We start from the raw sequence: 19793 nt of genomic DNA, 5'->3' as shown, positions 1-19793 counted from the left end.
CCTGCATCGGCGACCTTTTCCTCTCACACTCCCTTTCTTTATCATGCTCCCTTGCTCTCCTTGATTCTTTTTCCAGTCTCCTCTTCACTCTGTCTTTATTATACTCCACCTACATCCTTCTTATTCTCTCACACTCCATTTTTCTCCTCCCGTCTGGTTTTAACCCTCTCCTCTAGCGCGGTTCAGACACACTACCACACACCATTAACCCCTCGCCTCCTCCTTTGATCTGTCTCAGCCAACAGGTAGAGGGAATTGTGTCCTCTGGCATTCCGGGCTGCAGCAGCAGCGTGTCCCGCGTGCATTCATTCCCCATTCCTGCTCTTTCCCTTCTCCTGGACACATCCCTGCAGCTCTCGCCCCAGTTTGTCAGCGAAGCAAAACTGACTGTGTCTGGGATCCCGTCATTAATCTCCCCTCCACTCTGTCATGCTGGCAGCTCGGCTGGTCTCAGACAAATGTGTCATCACAGCGGATGATACGGCAGGAGCGAGAAAGAACCGAACCGACGTCTGCTGTGGCACTTAGCTCCTAGATGAACTCCAGCATCCATTTTTAAGGAACTTGCTAGCATGAACTAGTTAATGCAAACATGCATTAACAAGTGAGTCTTGAATCTTTACTGTTTCTGAGTCAAGCAGGTCCACATGCAGTTAAAAGTTAATTAGGCTGAAAATATCCTGTTTATTGTCAAACAACTCATCTTACTCTTTTAACCCTCGTGCTCTCTTATGGGGTCCAGATGACCCCACCCTTACATTGATGTGTGATTCCTCCCACGACAAAGGTGGACAGGATTTTATGTTTTTCCACGGACACTAATAAGGATAAAAAGTCCTTGATGAAAACAGTTCAGCGCTGTCTTGAGGGGTCCAGATGACCCTACTTTTAATGTAAACATGCCTAGGATAGTACAAGGGTTGCAACCCAAGCTAATAGTTGAGCTAACCCCTAAACACATGTGGGCCTTGGTTAAGAAATATAAACTATTGTGGCAATACAACCCAAAATATGATGTCTGCACATGTGGACAACAAGTCTTAAGAGGTCAAAGGTCAGAAAAGTTCTAGAAGGACATAAGGACAAATATTTTAAAGCTTCCTTACATTGACTGTATATGAGATCTGGACTGAATGAGTGTGACATCAACAATAAAAAATGGTTTACTTCCAGTTTCAACGCAATTGTCAATTCCGTCGCAATTTTTTCACATTATGGACACTGCCATGTTGGAGAAATAGAAGCATCTGATTGGGCAGTTCATAACTGGAACAACTTGTAGTACAAAAAAAAACAAGGAAAAAAAATTCTTAAAAAAAAGGTATCAGAGCAAAAATGGTTATTCTGACACTAAGTAATAACTGTTTGATTTTCCTTCCCCCTCCATGTTTCCTGTCCCTGGGGAGTCATTGGCACTGATCCTCTTCATGCCCTTTCCTGAGTAGGGGTTCAGATACTCTTCACCTCAGTCTGGCTGCATGAATCCTAAATGTTTTCTGGACTTGTTTTGGTTTTGTTCCACTATGTCCTCTCCTGCCGACCATTTTGTTGTATTTGGGCATCTGGGATTTTCCCTTTTGGGGAGGGGTACTGTGAGAATTGAACTTTGGTTTGATTTTTGTCAGTATTGTTATGGTTTTTGTCATGTTCTGTTTTGAATTGTACCTCAGTCACACCAGTTTCACGTTTGTCATGATTCACAGTGGTCTTCATTTCAGTTAATTTCTCTCAGTCAATTCAAGTGTCTGGTTTTCAGTTTCTCCGAAACTTCCGAAAATTGCCGGGGTCAGCTTTCTGTTCCTGTGGAGTGTCAGCGGGACCGCTCCTCTTCTTGTGTCTGTTCCCGAGGAGGGTCGCTGGGGCCGCGCTTCATGTTCCCTGTCCTTAATGATGGTCGCCGCTTAGCCCCTTTGGCTGTTTCCCATTCCAGAGGACAGTCACCGGGACTGTTTCCTGTCCATGGGGAGAGTCATCGGGACTGCTCCTCTTTTTGCCTTTTCCTGAGGAGGGGTTCTAGTACTCCTCACATCAGTTTGCCTGCAGGAACCATAAATCTCTTCTGGACTTGTTTTTGTTTTGCTCCTCCATGTCTCTTCCTACCAAGTGTTTTGTTGTACTTGGGCATCTGGGATTTTCCCTTTTGGGGAGGGGTACTGTGAGGATTGAACTTTGGTTTGGTTTTTGTCAGTTACGTTATAGATTTTTGTCATGTTCTGTTTTGAATTTTGGGTCCTTCACTTTTAGTCCCTGAAAGATTGTGCGTGTGGGTGAATGTGACTGTGACTGTACACTGCTTTGGGCATTCTAAGAAAGTAGTGAAGTGCTAAATAAGTAGATGCCATTTACCATTTGTTTGTACTTATTAGAACTGTGACGTGTTTTCATTCCAGTAATTTGTATTTTCAGCTTTTAACAGCTGTGCCTTAATTTCTGTCAGTGTCTTAATTAGAGGTTCAGGACAAAAATCTGAGTAAGAAACACAAAAGTTAACAGCTGTGTGTTTTTCTGCTTATAAAAAATATGAAGTTCTCGTTTTATTTCAGTAATATCAAAATATATGATTTTGTGGGTGAATAAGATCCCCATTAGAAAGTAAATTGATAAAGTTGCAGTGACAGAACAGATGCTGTTGTGTCACACTGCTAACAGAGCACTGCAGAGTATTTTAGCAGAAAAAAAGTCAATTATAATTTTTGAGAAACTCGGCGCTCATACTTCAGCTGTACAAGCATTCGTCTACTGAGAGAAGAGCAAAGAGCCAAAACAAAAGATTATGTTTTTTTTTCTTTTTCTAGCGTAGCTGCGTGTTAACAGCCAGTCCATGACAGACAGACTCTTCATTTTCCCTTTTACCAATTGTTTTCCAATTGTAGCTTTCCTGATGGTTTTGTGTAGCAAACAATCCGGCCTGTCAGGTTAGAGGACTTTCAAAAACCGGACTGACAGCTCGGTTTTCTTCTCTGAATCTGCTCACACAATAGGGGTACATTTAAAAAAAATGACGGCATCAAAAAGTTCTTTTCCATAAAAAAATAAAATATTTGCCACAAATGGAAGGCTATTGTTTCCCGGCAGGACTGAGACACGCCACCACAATAACTGCTGACAGCATCCTCTCCTCACGTCTGACACTGATGTGCCTCTTTCATTCTGCTTGATCATGGCTGCCGCGTCCTCTTCTCTCCCCCAGCCTAATGAGTCAGTGTATGATGTTGGATGGCTGCTGACAGTGTGCCCCCATGACTCATGTTGGGGTGGTACTGCTGTCCCAGCACATCTTGATGCTTCCCATCGCTCTTCTCCCCCTTCATCCTCCCTGCGCTCCTTCACCTTTTGTTCGGATGCACTTGGAGCAAAACGTACGGTAAAGATGTTGAACTTTCTTGATTTTTTTTTGTTTTTGTTTTTGCAGAGTAAAACATTCAAGTAAAAAGCTGCAGGGACTGAACTGACAGTAAAAAATACTCTAACAATCAGCCAATTTGACATTCAAAAGGAGAGAGTTTAATTTCTTTTGCATACTCTTTAAAGACATCACAGTTTCTATTACATGCATCATGTGTGATGCTAAGTCATGAAAATAAATATATGTACTGTACTTTAAAAATTAGGCAACAAGTCAACCATTATTTAAATTGATAATTTTAATATAAAAATAATCTTTTCAGATTTCTGTATCAAAATGGACACCTGATTTTTTTTTTTTGGCTGTTTTTGTGTAAACTAAATTTAAACCCTCCTCCTTCAAACAGCGCCGACACTCGTAAACCTTGACAGACCCGCGGGCTTTGCTGCTGCTGCCCATAAAAGTGTGACTGTTTTATGGATGCCCCCGACCAGCATCCTTTCACCCATAAACATTTTCCCTTTGTCCTTCTGGGAGCCACCAGGTAAAGAGGGAAAAAAGGACGGAGTTTTTGGTGCTTAGGCCATGAATTTTTTAAGCCACGTCCACAGCCATTATCCCAGATGTTGTTTAGTATCGTCCTATCCGACAGAAGACTGCACAACTGTTGAGACTGCAAGGATTTTTTGAATTTTTGGAAGTTACTCTAAAAAATGAGCAAAACCTTAATGAAAAAGTATGAAAGCCCTTGAAATAAATTAGTATTTCATGTTTCCTTTTAAGCTGCACCAGGGCTAATGCACATTCATGATGCTACGGAGCACCTGGTCAATAATTTGAGAAGAAGACTCTCATAAAATACAAAACTGTAAGAGAAATACAGCTGCAAAAAAAAAACTTTGATCAAATTTGACAGAAAAAAAGTTCTGTAGTTTTTTTAATGTCACCATGGGTTCTTGTGGTTGAAGGAGACTGCAACACGACGGATCCCATGGTTCTCAATCGAAAAAGTGAACCGAATTATGAGGAAAGTGAAGCTTTGTATCGCTATTGCATACCAGTTTGTTGAAAGTGTCAGACACGTTATGCTAAATTTAAGGATTCATTATTTTTTGTTTTATTTCATAACGCTAGGATTAGTATTAGCCAATTGAAAAGTTTTCCTCCATTGTTTCTTTCTTGTTACCAAATTTCAAAAAAACGTTTTTCCATTTTTTTTAAATTTCCAAACCATAAATCAAGCTGAAACAAAACCTTGACCCAAAAATTAAGTTTTGATACAAATTGTGAGTATAGTGAATTTTTGCATCACTACACATTCCCTGTAAACTTCCACTCCAACCATTTTTTTTCCCAGTGATATTTTTATTATAATAATGAGGTTTTTAACCCGAATCAAATATATATTTTATGCACAGTAGCCTTACCACATTGGAAGCACAGTTGGAGTTGTGGGCATCACTGTTGAGATAAATCGTTCTGAGATTTCTGTTTGCGGGCTTATAGTTTTTAGCTAATGTTAGCACCACAAAGATAACCACAAGCAACATTAGATCAATCCAGTTTTACAGTTTTGAAGCAGAATTGCAATTTGCTACAGGACAAGAATTGAACGCTCTTCCTGTCTCGCACACCTAAGTGTGAGAGGCCCCGGGTGCGCACAAGGGGAGAGGACACTATGGCACGCCCATTTCAGTAACTGTGTCATTAGTCTGAGCTTTTTCAAGCATCCGGTTTTCAAATCCACCGTGATTTTAATTAAGAAATATTCAGAGATGCATTCTTTTAGTTTTTTCTATAGGTTTTCTATTATGATGAAAAAGGCTGCAAGAACATGTTAAAAACACACAAAAAAACATTTTCATTGGCATTGGTCTTTAAGGTGTATCCTCACTAGGACCCATTCAAGTCAACCCCCCAAATGGGACTAAGCCTTAAAATAACCTTTAGAACAAAATGCCAGAAAAATAAACTCAAGAAATGAGGTAACACTTTGTTTAACAGTACGGTACTTTCGGGTATTTATATGGTACCTATGAGGTATCTACTGGGTATTTACATGGTAATAGGTACTTATGTTGTTCGTACTTACTTGTTCCTACTGAGTCTTTATGAGGTATTTACATGGTAAGTTAATGTCTCCCTTGATTGTTGGTACTCATGTGGTTCCTTATTATGTATTTCATAAGACCTACTATGTGTAAGAAAAGAGTAGCTACGCAGAAAGTACCTTTTAAGTACTTGAATTCCTGTGGTAAATTTGTGTGTTTCATTGTACTTAGCATGCCTAAGAACAGATTAGGTAATCTGAAAGTACATTTTAAGTTCTTTGAATTCATGTGGTAAGTTTATATTTTTCTGTACCATGTAAATACCCAGTTGGTACCTTGTAGGTACAATGCAAATACCTCGTCTATCTAGTCATATTGAATGTAAGATTACAGATCTTGTTTTGACATTATGTATATTTTATTTTTACCTAGTTATTTAATCTTAAAATTGTTGTTTTTGTATTTATATTAAGATAAGAACACCTATTTTTTTGTAATTAGACAGCATATTTGAAATCCAATGTTAGCTATAAAAACTTGTTTCAAGATCTCCCGGCTCAATTCATATACTTCAACTTTTGTACAGACATTTATTTAGAGCTCGAGTGTAAAAATGATTGTGTCTCATGGTTTCCGTTTCAAAACGTGACTCCATTTGTAGATGAGGATGTCCACCAACCTTCTCGGACCCCCCTCCACCCACATTTCTGCCTGTTCTGAATGCAGACGAACATCATCCCATTTACTGTGTGCCATTGTCATTGTGGACTCAAAGTTCTTTCAATCACCCCACCTCCCCGGCGCTCCGTGATTTACCAGCTCTCCACATCCATAGGCATCCACTCCAGCCAATTGCATTAAAGAGATAAATAACCCGACCAATAAAAGTGTTGTGCGCTGGTCGAAGGCTCATCGTCCATTTGGTGCAGTAAGCACTCGGGGGTGGGGCGGGGGGGTTGGGGTGGGGCTTTTAGCGCAAGGTTTTTTAGGGGTGATATTGTGAGTGGTGGTTGAGGTGATGCCATGTCATCCATCTTAGAGAGCCACTTCATTAGGCTAATGGAAGGCCTGGACCGCTCTGCTCGCCGCCGTACCTGAGTGTGTGCGTGTGTGTGCGGCCGCTTGTCCTTCCACTGATGGCAGCTTCCAAGGCTAAAGCAGTTATGAAGACTAAAGTGATTTTATTAGCCAGGCATACAGCCCATCGCTGAGTATTGGCATAAATTGCGTGTGCAGATGAGCGTGAGTGCGTGTGTGCGCGGGTTTGTGTGTCGCATTGTCTTCACACAGAGCAGTAATGACCCCCTTCTAAGTGAGGGGAGGTGGTACAGTTGGAGCTTAAGCACTCCTCGTTCTTTGATGGCTGAATTAAAGTTGGGCTCCTTTCTTTGACTCAAAACCACGCGAGGCGGAAAAAGAAACGCAAAAGCGCGCGGATCAGTTACACACTTTGAATTGTCCCCGGCTTCAAAGGTTGCTTTAGCGAGCTGGTAAATCTTCGTTCTTTGACACATTTTGCATCATTTTCCATTAATTTCATCTCTTCTTCATCTGATTGTCAACCTGAAGCCCACATAGCCGTTTGCCCCAGGCTTTCTCTGATTTGGGCACCTCATCCATTTTATGTTTTACCAAAAACCTTTTTTTTTTTTCATTTTTTTTTTTGCACTAACGTCTTTAGCGGAACTCTCATCCTTGAGTACATCAGGAGGTTGAACCGTCTTGGATGAAAATCTACGTAAAAAGGAACTGTTCAATTGAATGATAATATCATCAACTTTAAAAAAAAAAGGTCTGGTTTATCATTAATTTATCCTCTAAAATGAGACAAAACTCAGGAAAATTTAGGTATCACTTTAAACACTCTAAAAAAATTATTATTTCTTGGTGTCAACAGGCTCTTGTGGCAATTTTATGTCGGGATGGATGACAAGTATTGGAAAAAATATGAAAAAAATCTCAAAGCTCAAAGTGGCTTTTCTGACTATTTATTGAATTAATTGTTGTGTGTATGGAGTTTACAAAATAGTGCAGTTTAAAGAAGTTCTACTTCTTCGTGATGTCGATAATTTGCTCCCTGCTCAGCTCTATTCTGAAATAGAGAGGAGAATAGGGAAACTTTGTACTAGAAAACGATACAGATTTTTGGCATTGTTATGTCCCCTGGGGGTAAACCCGGCTTGGGTCTAGGGGGGAGGGGGCAAAAGGAGACGACTACGAACACTGGACACCAATAAAAAAAAAAGAGGAACACAGTTTATTAAATAAATGAAACCCTGTCCTAAAACTAGAGAACACAATTGAATAATTAGTGAGCTGGTTAAAGACAAACCAAAAGGGTTTTGGAACCTTGGCAAAAAAAAAATAAAATAAGTCAGAGAGACTGCTTGCCCAGCCATGTCAACTGCCATGTTTTTTGGGCTAATTTGGCAACTAGCTAATATTTTAGCTGAATATAGGCTTGAGCATTTTCAGCCATCATTTTCATCATTTTCAGCTATTTTCTTCAGTGTCTTTGGCTATCAGCTATAGTGTTTTTTAGCTATCATTTTCATCATTTTCAGCTATTTTCTTCAGCGTCTTTGGCTATCAGCTATAGTGTTTTTTAGCTATCAGCTTCAGCGTTTTCAACTCTCAACTTCAGCGTTTTCAGGTCTCAGCATCAGCATTTCCAGCTACCAGTTTCAGAGTTTTCGGCTTTCAACTTAAGTGTTTTCAGGTCTCCACTTCATAATTTTCAGCTATCAGCTTCAGTGTTTTCAGCTCTCAACTTCAGCGTTTTCAGCAATCAACTTCAGCATTTTCAGCAATCAACTTCAGCATTTTCGGCTCTCAACTTCAACATTTTCAGCTATCAACTTCAGCGTTTTCAGCTCTCAACGTCAGGGTTTTAAGCTATCAACTTCAGCGTTTTCAGCAATCAACTTCAGCGTTTTCAGCAATCAACTTCAGCGTTTTCAGCTCACAGTTTCAGTGTTTTCCACTCTCAGCTTCAGCATTTTTAGCTATCAATTTAAGCATCATCAGCTATCAGCACTAGGATCTTCAGTGGCCAAATTCAGCTTACAGCATTCACACTAGCATTATTGCAGGTAATGTAATCTAGTTCATAACTATGTTAAAAAGTTATGTTTTTACAATTTAAAAAAATTATTTTTAGAGTATTCAATAAATGTTTATCCTGTTCGTCCAGCGACCTAAGGTGTGTTTTGGATTTTGGCCCCCTGTGCGATTGAGTTTGACACCCCTGCTGTAAAGCATTCACACAATTAAACTTGTTCCTGCTTCTCTGACATAAAACGTCTCTTTATGCTCAGTCTGACGCTGAGGCTTCAGGGATCTGACACTTCCTGTGTGATGCCGGGCATTTTTGTTAAAATGACAGCATTCTCTGATCAAGGAAAACCTTGTTATGCTTACAGGATTTCTGTCTACCGTGTTTGACATTAGAACGCGATTCTGCTTTATATAACAAGAGAAGGCGTCATTAGAGGACTGTGCTGTCAGGGCTGTTGTTGTGTGATGTAGCCTGTAGGCCACAGGTGACAATGTTGAAGAGAAGTGTGTGATGTGAGCTTTTTCAACCTTGGGTGTTTCAGTGGCTTCAAACTTCAAAGTTTAGAGTCTCTTTTGTCAAAAAGATAAGGTGAGAATTTTCCCTAAAATGTTTCTGAATTCCTTCTACATTAATGCGACGAGGTGCTAATCTGCTCTCACTTCTTCTCTCTCCAGTTTGCTTTCTGAGCTTTGTTTATGTGTTACTTTCCCATGCCTGATAAATGGCCTTTGCATTGAAGTGCAGCGCCTGTTTGGATCGAGCACACTCCGCGCCGCGGTGGCCTTTAATGCCTGTCCCCAGTGCAGATCGATTTTGTGCCTAGCCAGCAGCCCACTGCTAACCTTGAGGTAAGCTGGCGTAATGAGATCGCATCTGACGGCATTGACTCACACCTGACAGGCCTGACACTCTGCTCCGGGCCACGGAGTGACGCCGGCAGACGGGAGAGTGGCTCTGGTGTATTGTACTGTTGAAAGCATGGATCTTGTTTTTTTTTTTCTTTAATTTCATTGTGATTTGGGGTCCGATGCAGCAAATAGTCCCCACTTTCAGTTCGAATCCTGGTGGCGAGTTTGCTTGTTCAGGATTTTTTGCATGCATAGGGAGGTCTGGTGAATGCGCACTAGCTTTCTTGTTGTCCCTGTTGGACAGAATAGAGTGTGAATAAAAAAACTTCAAGGTGAAACTCTGTTGTGAAACCTCAGCAGCATTTTGAAGTTTGGCACAGTTGAATTAGCGTTGGTGAAATTGCACAGGGATCGCGCACAGATCTGTGTTCCGACTAAACTGCATTAGACTGTCTATAATGTGAAACTCAGATTAAAATCTCTGCAGCAAGAGGCCACAGGGATCAGTTGTCACGACACACACTACTGGATCCTGAACAATGTGAGGCGTAATTTGAAAATAATTAAAATACTTGTGTACACCCGAGCCGGCATGTTTCACCTGGGAGGATGTGTAAGCGGACCACGCTTTCCTTCACATCTGTGACAAGTACACTGCAGCCGCATGTTTTGAGCCACAATTGAATGAGATGAGACTTAGATAACCATTATCTGAGTGGCGGTAATTGAAACAATAATGGACATGGTAACAGCTTGGAAAATAGCATTGATCCACCATCTCAGATGGACCCTCTTTGTGAATTAAAAGCATGACTAAATGGCAGAAAGTGGGATTGCTCTCGGTCATGGCGAGGCCTGGTTGGCTAATTGAAAAAGAAAATTACAAAATGAATTCTTGTTTTGTCTTTGTAGAGGGGTGTCGTCGTCCCCGGCAGGGCTTTGAATCCCCCCGCAGCCTGGGATCACTTAAGAAAGATTAGGAAAAGACACAGCATGATTTCATCGGAAGTGTGGAATTGGAATTCAATTCCAGTCTACTTACGTACAGATGTAGACTAGAAAGCCAGTGGGACCCAGATCGATGGGAATCTAAAAGCTTTCAGTCGGGTGCAGCTCAGGACTACCTTCAGCAGGTCGTGTCTTTATCCCAAGCTTGTCTAGCAGTTCTGCTCCTCTGGTTTCTGAATCTGACCTTGAGACACTTCAGTCATCCCGGCATACTAAAGTGCTGATGTCCAGCTTTCGCTGGGTTTGCTGTGTGATGTAGACTACACAGGCTGAGCACTACTGGGCTGGATGAACGCATGGAAAATGAGATCACTGACCTACAGCAAAGGTTGGACTTCGGTAAGCGCCGACGGTTAATGCTGGCCGGTGTCGGGGTGGGGGAGTTTATTAAACTTCTGCTACCTGTAACTCTATTGTTTTACCTCTACTCAGGCAATGAGATGTGGATAGGGCTGTGTGTGTGTCTGCTTGATGGGGCTGAGGCTGCAGGCTTCACTGGGGGAGCTGCGATGAGCTGAAATGTTGTTATTGATCACACACAAAGGTTGTGATGGAAAAGCAACAAAATGGGCCTAGTTCCAGTTGTGTGTGTGTATGTGTGTGAGTGTGTGTACATGTGTGTGAGCCCCAGCTGTTCAGGGGTTGGCCTCTTGCTGATCCATTAGGAGAAAATGAGACCGGAGGACACTGGTGGAGGAAAGTCCCATGTGGCCAAACACTGGTGGTTTTTTTGGGCAAAGACAGACAATAACAAACCTGCTGTTCCTTTTTTACAGTATTAAGTTGGTTTCATGGTCTCTAAACTCCAAGTTTTTTGTGTACACAGCTGTTCGTCAATTTTGTCTCACAGCTCTGTGTTTGTTTTTTTCCCATTCAGCTCCCACTGTTTCATAGAGCTTTCGAAATTATATATAAAAATGTATAATTGTGAATTATTAAATTATAGTTATTAAGGTCTCAGACAGGATAAGACTGGGATAGACAACTCCAGGCCTCGAGGGCCAACATTACATTCTAATTGGCTGGACACACCTGTACCAGGTAATCAGTAATGAAGGGTTTGAATATCTGGAAATCATGTAGACTCAGCGGCCCTCGAGGCCTGGAGTCAACCCCAGCCCTGGGCTACATGACACCCTTGGTGAAATGTGACCACCCCCACCCCCCTTCCGACGAAAAAACAATAATATATTTTAACTGAGCCCAGACACCAAAGACAAAATTGTAGACTTCCACAAGGCTGGAAAGGGCTATGGGGCAACTGCCAAGCACCTTGGTGAAACAAAGATCCTCTGAGCAATTATTAGAAAATGGAAGAAGCTAAACATGACTGTCAATCTCCTTCAGACTGGGCTCCATGCAAGATCTCACCTCATGAGGTCTCAATGATTCTAAGACAAAGGTGAGGACTCAGAACTAAATGAGAGGAGCTGGTCAATGACTTGAAAAGAGCCAAGACCACTGTTTCCAAGGTTACTGTTATAATACACCAAGACGCTGTGGTTTAAAATCATGTATCATGTAAGGTTCCCCTGCTTAAACCAGCACATGTCCAGGCCCGTCTTAAGTTTGACCGTTTAGATGATCCAGAGGAATCATGGGAGAAAGTCATGGGGTCAGATGAGACTAAAATAGAACTTTTTGGTCTTAATTCCACTGTTTGGAGGAAGAAGAATGATGATACCAAGAACACCATCCCTACTGTGAAGCATGGGGGTGGTAGCATCATGGTCTGGGGGTGTTTTTCTGCACACGGGACAGGAGCACTGCACTGAATTAAGGAGAGGGCCGTGTACTGTGAGATTTTGGAGAACAACCTCCTTCTCTCAGTTAGAGCATTAAAGATGGGTCATGGTTGGGTCTTCCAAGATGATAATGACCAGAACCACATGGCCAGGAGAACCAAGGAGTATATCAAGGTTTTGGAGTGGCCCAGACCTAAACCCAATAGAAAGTATTTGGATGGAACTCAAACTTTTCTCAGTGACAAAAACCCAGACACCTGACTGATCTAGAGAAGATCTGTGTGGAGGAGTGGGCCAAAATCCCTCCTGCAGTGTGCAAACCGTGTGATAGAACTACTCGCTCTGCTACCTTTTTTCAGCATGGTCTTGCTAATCTTACTTTATATTCATGAAGTTTTTCTACAAGTGACCAATTAGATGCCTCAATAAAATTATGTATGACTTATTATGTTAATGATTTACAGATTTCAGTGTGAAGTTCCAACAAGCTCAGTGCTAATTGGTGAAAGAGTCTGCGATAGAAATGACACAGAAATGACAGTTACTGACATCATCTGGCTCCAACATGGTGGCGTCCCATATAGCAAAAAAATTAATTTACTTCATTTTGTTTGTCAAACTCACTCAGTCCAGTTTTCATACACGGTCAATGGTTCCACTTGAAGACTTATTCCTGCTAACTTTATACAAATCTCTGAAATGTTCATAAGAAAATCGACACATAACTTTTACTTTTTTAACAAATTTTCTTAAATTTCCTTTCAGAATGGAATATTTGCAAAAAAAAGATAAAAAAATAACAAGATTGACTGATCCATCTTTAATTACTATTATTAAAGACTGTTTGTTTGTGCCAAACATCAGATAACCTGGAGATTCAGTCAGTTTTCCTGTTGCCGTCCCGAGATTTTTCAGGCGCTTTTAATCTTCCTCCACACGGGCCGGTCAGCATGCCATCCACACACGCTGGATTTCCAGTAATTACTTTTGCACACATGAACACATAAACACTGTCAAGATATTCTTTGTTCCTGCACACGCACCTTCTTTCTCTTTCTCACTCCGGCATACACCTGGTCTCTCCCGCCTTTCTTTATGAGAAGGCTGCCTGTCGCCCAACTGTGAGGCCCTTTTAATTAGAGCCCTGCTGTGAAGCGCAGACCTCCTCCAGTGACTCCATCCAGCCCTCATCACCTCTTTCCTCAAACCAGCACACACTCTGTCAAATGTTTCACCGCTCTTCTGCCTGCTTTTCTTTCTTTTTTAGCCTGATTTCAGGGACAGCAAAAAGTCTAAGGTAAACACAAATCCTAAAAGCTCATCTTTTTTATCCCAAGATTTATATTAATGGCTCAAATTAAAAAGAGTCCCTCACAGGAGCTCATTAGAACACTTTTTAGAATACTTGTGGGTGAAATATTGTCACAGAAAACTCTAATAGTTTATGCTAAATGTGTGTTGTGCTGCTTTAAATGCTCCAACATACTGGAGCTGGAGGTTAAACTGGTTTGTGATTAGGAAGAATGGAAATGTACTCAGCAGGCTGCAGCCTCTTGAAGAATGTGAGCTCTACAGTTTTATGAAATTATTCCTGGAATTTATTCTCATTCAGTTCATAACTCACATTCTTGGATTTCTTCATTTCCCTTTTTCCAGAGAGGACAAACACACACTGTGAATAGCAGGGCTAAAAGAACATTAATCAGTTTGAATAAATCTTTATTTAGAAGATGTAATGTACATTTATCAAATCCATAATTCGCTTTCTTTCAAAGCAAAACCTTGTACTTTTTAGGGTAAAATGGCTTTTGTGACAGCTTTTAATGGAATAATTCATCTTTTTATTCATGAAAGTGCAGCCTTTAAATTAAGATTCTGAAAACCAAATGCAAATTTAAAAAATGAAATGGTATTTAATGAACTAGAAAAGTTGCATTACCTGCAATAATGCTAGAGTGAATGATTTTTGCTGAAAGACGTCGCTGAAGATCCTGAAGCTTTTTGCTGAAAATGGAGACGCAATTTGTTTTAATTGCTGAAGGGATTTGCTGAAAATGCAAAAGCTATTTGCAAAATGTTCAATTTGCTGAAAGACTGGAAATGTTGGTAACCCTTGTGCTATCCTAGGTATGTTTACATCAAAGTGGGGTCATCTGGACCCCACAAGACAGCGTGCTGACCTTTTTTTAGAAGAATTTTTTTATCTTCACTGGTGTCCGTGGCATAAAATCCTGTCCACCTTTATCATGGGAGGGATCGCACATCAATGTAGGCCAATTTTGCAAAAATATTTAGTCCTTAAATACTAGCTAAACTCCAAAATAGCATAAATTCCTCAGTAAACTGAGTAATCAAAAATGTTAGCCTGTTGCTAAATTAGAAGCTAAATTCTAAATTAACCTATAAATACCTCAGTGGGTAACAAATTAGCCAAAAACGTTAGCATGTTGCTAAAATATTAGCTAAACTCCAGATTAGCCTATAAAAATCTCAGTAGATAGTGAATTAGACAAAAAATTTTAGCCTGTTGCTAAAATAGAAGCTAAACTCTAAATTAGCCTATAAAAACCTTAGTAGATGACAAATTAGTCAAAAATGATAGCATGTTCCTAAAATAGAAAGCTAAACTCTAAACCTCAGTAGATAAGAAATTGGTCAAAAATGTTAGCCTGTTGCTAAAGTAGTAGGTAAACTTTAAATTATCATATAAAAACCTCAATCAGCAAAAAACATTAGCATGTTGCTAAAATATTTGCCAAATTAGCCTATAAAAACCTTAGTAGATAACAAATCAGCCAAAAGTGTTAGCCCTTTTGCTAAAATAGAAGCTAGACTCTAAATTAACCCCCAAAAAACCTAGGTAAATGCCAAATTAGCAAAAAAAAAGCTAACTTATTGCTTAAATACTAGCTAAACTCCAAATTATCCTAAATTCCTCAGTGAACTAAATTGGTCAAAAATGTTAGCCTGTTGCTAAAGTAGAAGCTAAACTCTAAATTAAAGTATGAAAACCTCAATTTGCCAAAAACATTAGCATGTCGCTAAAATATTAGCTAAACTCCAAATTAGCCTATAAAAACCTCAGTTGATAACAAATTAGCCAAAAACATTAGCAAGTGGCTAAAACATTAGGTAAACTGATTTCTATAAAAGATGAAACCATAGCCCATGAATATATTTAAAGGCTTGTTCTTAATATACTTAATTTTTTTAAATTTGGAGAATTTTTCATTCATTTCTTACTAAGCATTCACACAATTAAAAGCTGTTTAAATATGACAAAATAAAACCTTTCTGAAGTCATTCGTACTTTTCCCAATCTTGATGCCTTATTTAAAGACCGCAGAATGACCTCATCTCTAAGCTGCTTTTTCATTTTCATAACCAGCCTGATTAGAAACTTGTGCAGGTATGGGTTGAATTTATTTGGATCAGCTAAAACGTGCCGAAGCCGCTGCGGTGTGTGTCCCTGCCAGGAGAAAGGGATTAGAGCTTCACAAACGTACACGTAATGTATGCTAAGCTCAGTCAGAAATCTTCCAACGTGGTGACAGTACAGCTGTTCCAGTAGCAGGGAAACTGCGAGGAGGATCGTTCATCGCCACTTAAAGCCCGTTCGCCGGCGCCGCTCTGCTGAAAAACGACGGCTGAGCATTTCAGAGGTGGTTTGGAGCGGCGCTGAAGGTTGCTTCCGTCTGGGATGGCTGTCTGGAGTTTGATATGAAAAGACAGGTTGTTTAGGACCGTGGGGAGAGGGATGGGGAAGGGTGGAGGATAAAGACTGCAGCTGTTGTTTAGCATGGACTGGCGAGGTTCAAATCACAGCAGAACCAGAGCAGAACTAGAAGCTAGGGACCGCCAAGGTTACTGTTGATGCTGGAACGACACTTCTACCGTTTTGTCAAACTTCCTCAGAAGGGTAGACATTTTTTCCCTCTTTGTCCGATTGTTTTTAGGATTTTATTTGCCCTCTGTTTGCACTTAATGCACATTCCAGAAGCTAGGGAAGTGGGGAAAAAAAAGCTGGAGAAAGAAGAAAAAGAAGCTGTTTTGCTGAAGGACATTTGCAGAGGCAGCTTTTAACACCCCCTCTCCCCCCTCCACCTAGCTTCCACAAACACACTTCTCCCTTTTCTTCTCTTTAAATATTGAGAGTCACTGCAAATGCTTTTGCCCTCTCCCGTTTGAAGCCTCCGGCCTCCCAACAGCTCAGCAGAAGGAACTTGGATGAACTCAAAGGCTCAGGACGGCAGTGCCAACATTCACCCCCCCACACCTCAAATCCTGGACCCTTCCACCCCACCCTGCAGGCCTCCTTAAACTGGTGTTGGTTCCCGAGCCGCACCTCTCTGCTCTGCCAGCTGGTTTCTATGATGAGGGGATGAGTCTGCATTAGTTCAGCATTCACACTGCCGGAGTGACCCGAGTGACTCCTTTCACTTTGTTCTTGCTGAAACGTTTACCAGCACTCCCTAACCAGACTTTCCAGACTTTTTTTTTTTTTTCGTTCTTTCTTATCGAAGTGTTTGGATGTTATCTGGAGTTTGGGTTCAGTGCAAGCCTGTGCTGTGACTAACGCAGGAAAAAAAAGTCAGATTTCAGAACAGGTTTTTCTATACCTATGAAAAAGAAAACTGCAAAAATTCTGCTTAAAAAAGAAAATGTAAGTTTAGATTAAAAAAAAAAGAGAAAAAAAGGAACTAAAGCAGATCGACTATCATTTACTTCTGCACAATCCTCGTTTAAAGATTGGATCTCTTTAGGTTTTAAAGACCAACTCCAATGAAAATGGTGTTTTTAACATTTAATAAGTTAAAAAACGACAAAACAAACATTTTTAAGTCCCTCAGAAAGAAAAAAAACAGTTTTGCACAACACTGCAAAGTGCTTAAAGGCGCGGTCCCATGGGATTTGACGACCATATCATGGATAAAAAATTTGTAAACTCTGCCACACTCACTTAGACACGCTTAGACCTGAATCTTGGTCAAAATGGATCAATAAATGCATATTTGTGGAATAGCAGTGATACAGACGCCGTAGTTGAGCACTGCTGATCACGGCCATAACCATATTCTTGAAAATAACACTTTTTTTGTAAATTTTGGCTAAAAGGGATCATAATTAAAAGACCACTGGGAACACCGTTAACCCTTTAACACCAGAGTTCCAGTATTTATGTTTTTGATTTATTGTAACTTTTCAACTGATAACACTATCAACGTCATTCCAGTAGATTCTGAAGGAGAAAAGCGGCTCGTACTAAAGATTTTGTGTTAAAGCTTCACAGACGACACCTCAGGTGTTAAAGAGTTAAAGACTGGAACTCTTTAGGTTTTAAAGACCCACTCCGATGAAAATTTGATTTTTTATACGTTTTTCAAATTATGAGTAAGGGTGTACCAAAATATCGATATTGCGATATATCACAACAGCGATATTTATCGATATGGCTCGATCATGCAATGATTGATTCTCGTTGTGTTCTCACCAAATATCGATCTTTTATTTTCGTTTGAAGAGGCTTTAAAATGTTACATTCATCATCCTTTGCTGAGGTAGATAGGGGTGCGAATTTCGTATTAGTGTCAGTTCTTGTCAAAGACATAATATTACTGATTTCAGCACAAAAGTGTCTATTATTTGTTGCACAAAATTAGACACAAGTTGTTAATTATGATTGAGTTGAAGCTCAAAAATAAATGGGAATATATTTACCTAAAAAATATGTCTTCTTCTTTATAATGTGAGTTGTGATTTTTACCAATTATTGCAGTATCGTGATGTTATCGCTATCGTGAGCCTTGTATCGCGTATCATGTCATATCTGGAGGTACCAGTGATTTCCAGCCCTATATCTGAGTATTTCTACTACCCATTGTAAATCAGTAACTGACAAAAATTTTGGGAAAAAAAAGCTTTTTTTTTGTTAGTTTTTGTTTTTGTTTTATTTATCCAACCATATACGATTAGACCCATGAGTGTCTTTGTTTTCCTCACCTGAGCTGGTATCTGGTTCTAAACTGTACGGCTGAATAGCTCCAAAATTGCTCGCCATTTTTGTCTAGAGAATTGGCCACATAGAATAGCTGGAAGTCCCTCCCCCTGAGTGAGGGGCTCAACAGATGGGTGACAGGAAGTGGGGCGGGGTTGCATCACGGCAACAGCCAAAATTCTAATGTACCACTGTCGCTTTGTGGAAACTATGTTTAAGAAAACAACTCAGGTTTTTTTATTAGTAGTATTATTTTGGCTAAAAATGGCTACATCATAATTAAAAGACCACTGGAAACACTATTAAAATAGATCAAAAGATGATTGGAGTTTAACGAGGATGCCAGAAATGACTGAAAAAAAGGAAATATGTCAGGAGAAAAGTAGATGGGTTTTTTCTCTCTCTATTTAGTGAAGGAAAAGTGTTTCTGTGGGTTTGAAGTCTTCTGATGCGTTCAAGACTAACGTCTTGATCCACTTACAGTTTGTGTTGTTCTGGCTCTGAAACGCTCAGAGAAACGGTTTACACTTTGTGTCCAAGAGTTGTTAGTGGGCAGATCGTTATTTTTTAAAGAAACCATGATGTCTGAGTGCGTCCTCAGTGGCGTGAGGCTGGAATTCACTTTGTTTGGGGTGTATTTGTGTGTTTTTTTAAATGGAACCCCTCATGAATGTTTTTTTCACTTCATTTCCTTACATTATAAGATTTCTGATTGTGTTTTACAACATATTTTCTGTGTTTTTAAGGACAGGCGTCGTTCTGCTGCTCCGTTTATTTTTGTTGGCCCTCTCAGATTATCATTAATCACATTGGCTCAAATGTCAGTAAACCGGGGTTACAGAGCTGTGTCGGGTTTTCGTTCAGAGACATAAAGCTCACGTGCACACACCCGCCCGCATGCGTGCGTTCCTACCTGTGGAGCGTGACTCCGGGTCACTGCCCATGCCTCGTGTGCAGCGGTGCAGCCTTCTGCAACAGCAGAGCCGTCACTGAATCATACGTCCTCTGGTCTCTCTCTGCAGCCTGCCTCATTAAACTTTCAGCCGAACAGTTAAAAACTCTTCCGCCATTCAGCCCCAACCATCCACAGCAGAAGAGTAAATTAGATTTAGTCCGTCCACTGGGTTTTAAGTCAGACGGAAGGATGGCATTTGCCTGTTCCGTCTGCAGCAAAGCAGTGCAGAGTGGCTGCAGGTGGTACTTTGATATTATCTGTTCTGACCTGGATGATCCTTTTATTTGGGGTTTCTCAGCATGTCTGCTTCCATCTGTTTGTTTGCATCTAGAAAGCCTTGACTCAGAGAGCGGGGACGATGTTGCTGATCTGGTTAAGGAAACTCTGACGGTGATGGAGCAACACGGAGGACAGAACGCCTTCATGCACATTAAGTACATGATTCCCACATACCAGTCCTGCACGAGGAACTAAAGCACAGACGGGTAATCCTGGATTGGTTTGGATTGTCATCAAAATAGATTTGAATAAAGTTCTTTTCTCCAACTGTTTGATAAATTTAGATTTTTTTTTTGTCTTTTCTGCTTTGTTAAAATGTTTTGAACAATTCCTCCTTTAACATCTATGGATTTAGTACCCCTGTTTGTATAATAAGCCAATGAGTCCGGTCCAGTCTGGTATTTTGAACAATTCCATAGTACAATAGACCCATTAAACAGTACCGAACTGTACCTCTTGAGAGCCCCCATCCATTGAAAAGTGGGGCGGAGCCACTGTATTTAACCGT

The 19793-nt window shown here is 40.5% G+C and overlaps 1 protein-coding gene across 3 annotated transcripts in view; it reads left to right on the top strand.

Annotated features, from left to right (window-relative positions):
• pacrg (PARK2 co-regulated) overlaps window positions 1-19564 on the top strand; it is a 202832-nt gene extending 183268 nt beyond the window's left edge. For all 3 annotated transcript variants that reach the window (XM_024291468.2, XM_024292218.2, XM_024290684.2), the window contains one exon: window positions 19338-19564. In XM_024291468.2, the coding sequence (XP_024147236.1) occupies window positions 19338-19480 (143 nt within the window). In that variant the 3' untranslated portion in view covers window positions 19481-19564. The remainder of the gene's footprint in view (window positions 1-19337) is intronic.
• The last annotated feature ends 229 nt before the right edge of the window (window positions 19565-19793 follow it).

The sequence above is a fragment of the Oryzias melastigma genome, linkage group LG22 (genome assembly GCF_002922805.2).
Source record: "Oryzias melastigma strain HK-1 linkage group LG22, ASM292280v2, whole genome shotgun sequence".
Taxonomy (NCBI): Eukaryota; Metazoa; Chordata; class Actinopteri; order Beloniformes; family Adrianichthyidae; genus Oryzias; species Oryzias melastigma.
The sequence above is the reverse complement of the archived record's forward strand: the minus strand, read 5'-3'. Positions and strand labels throughout refer to the sequence as shown.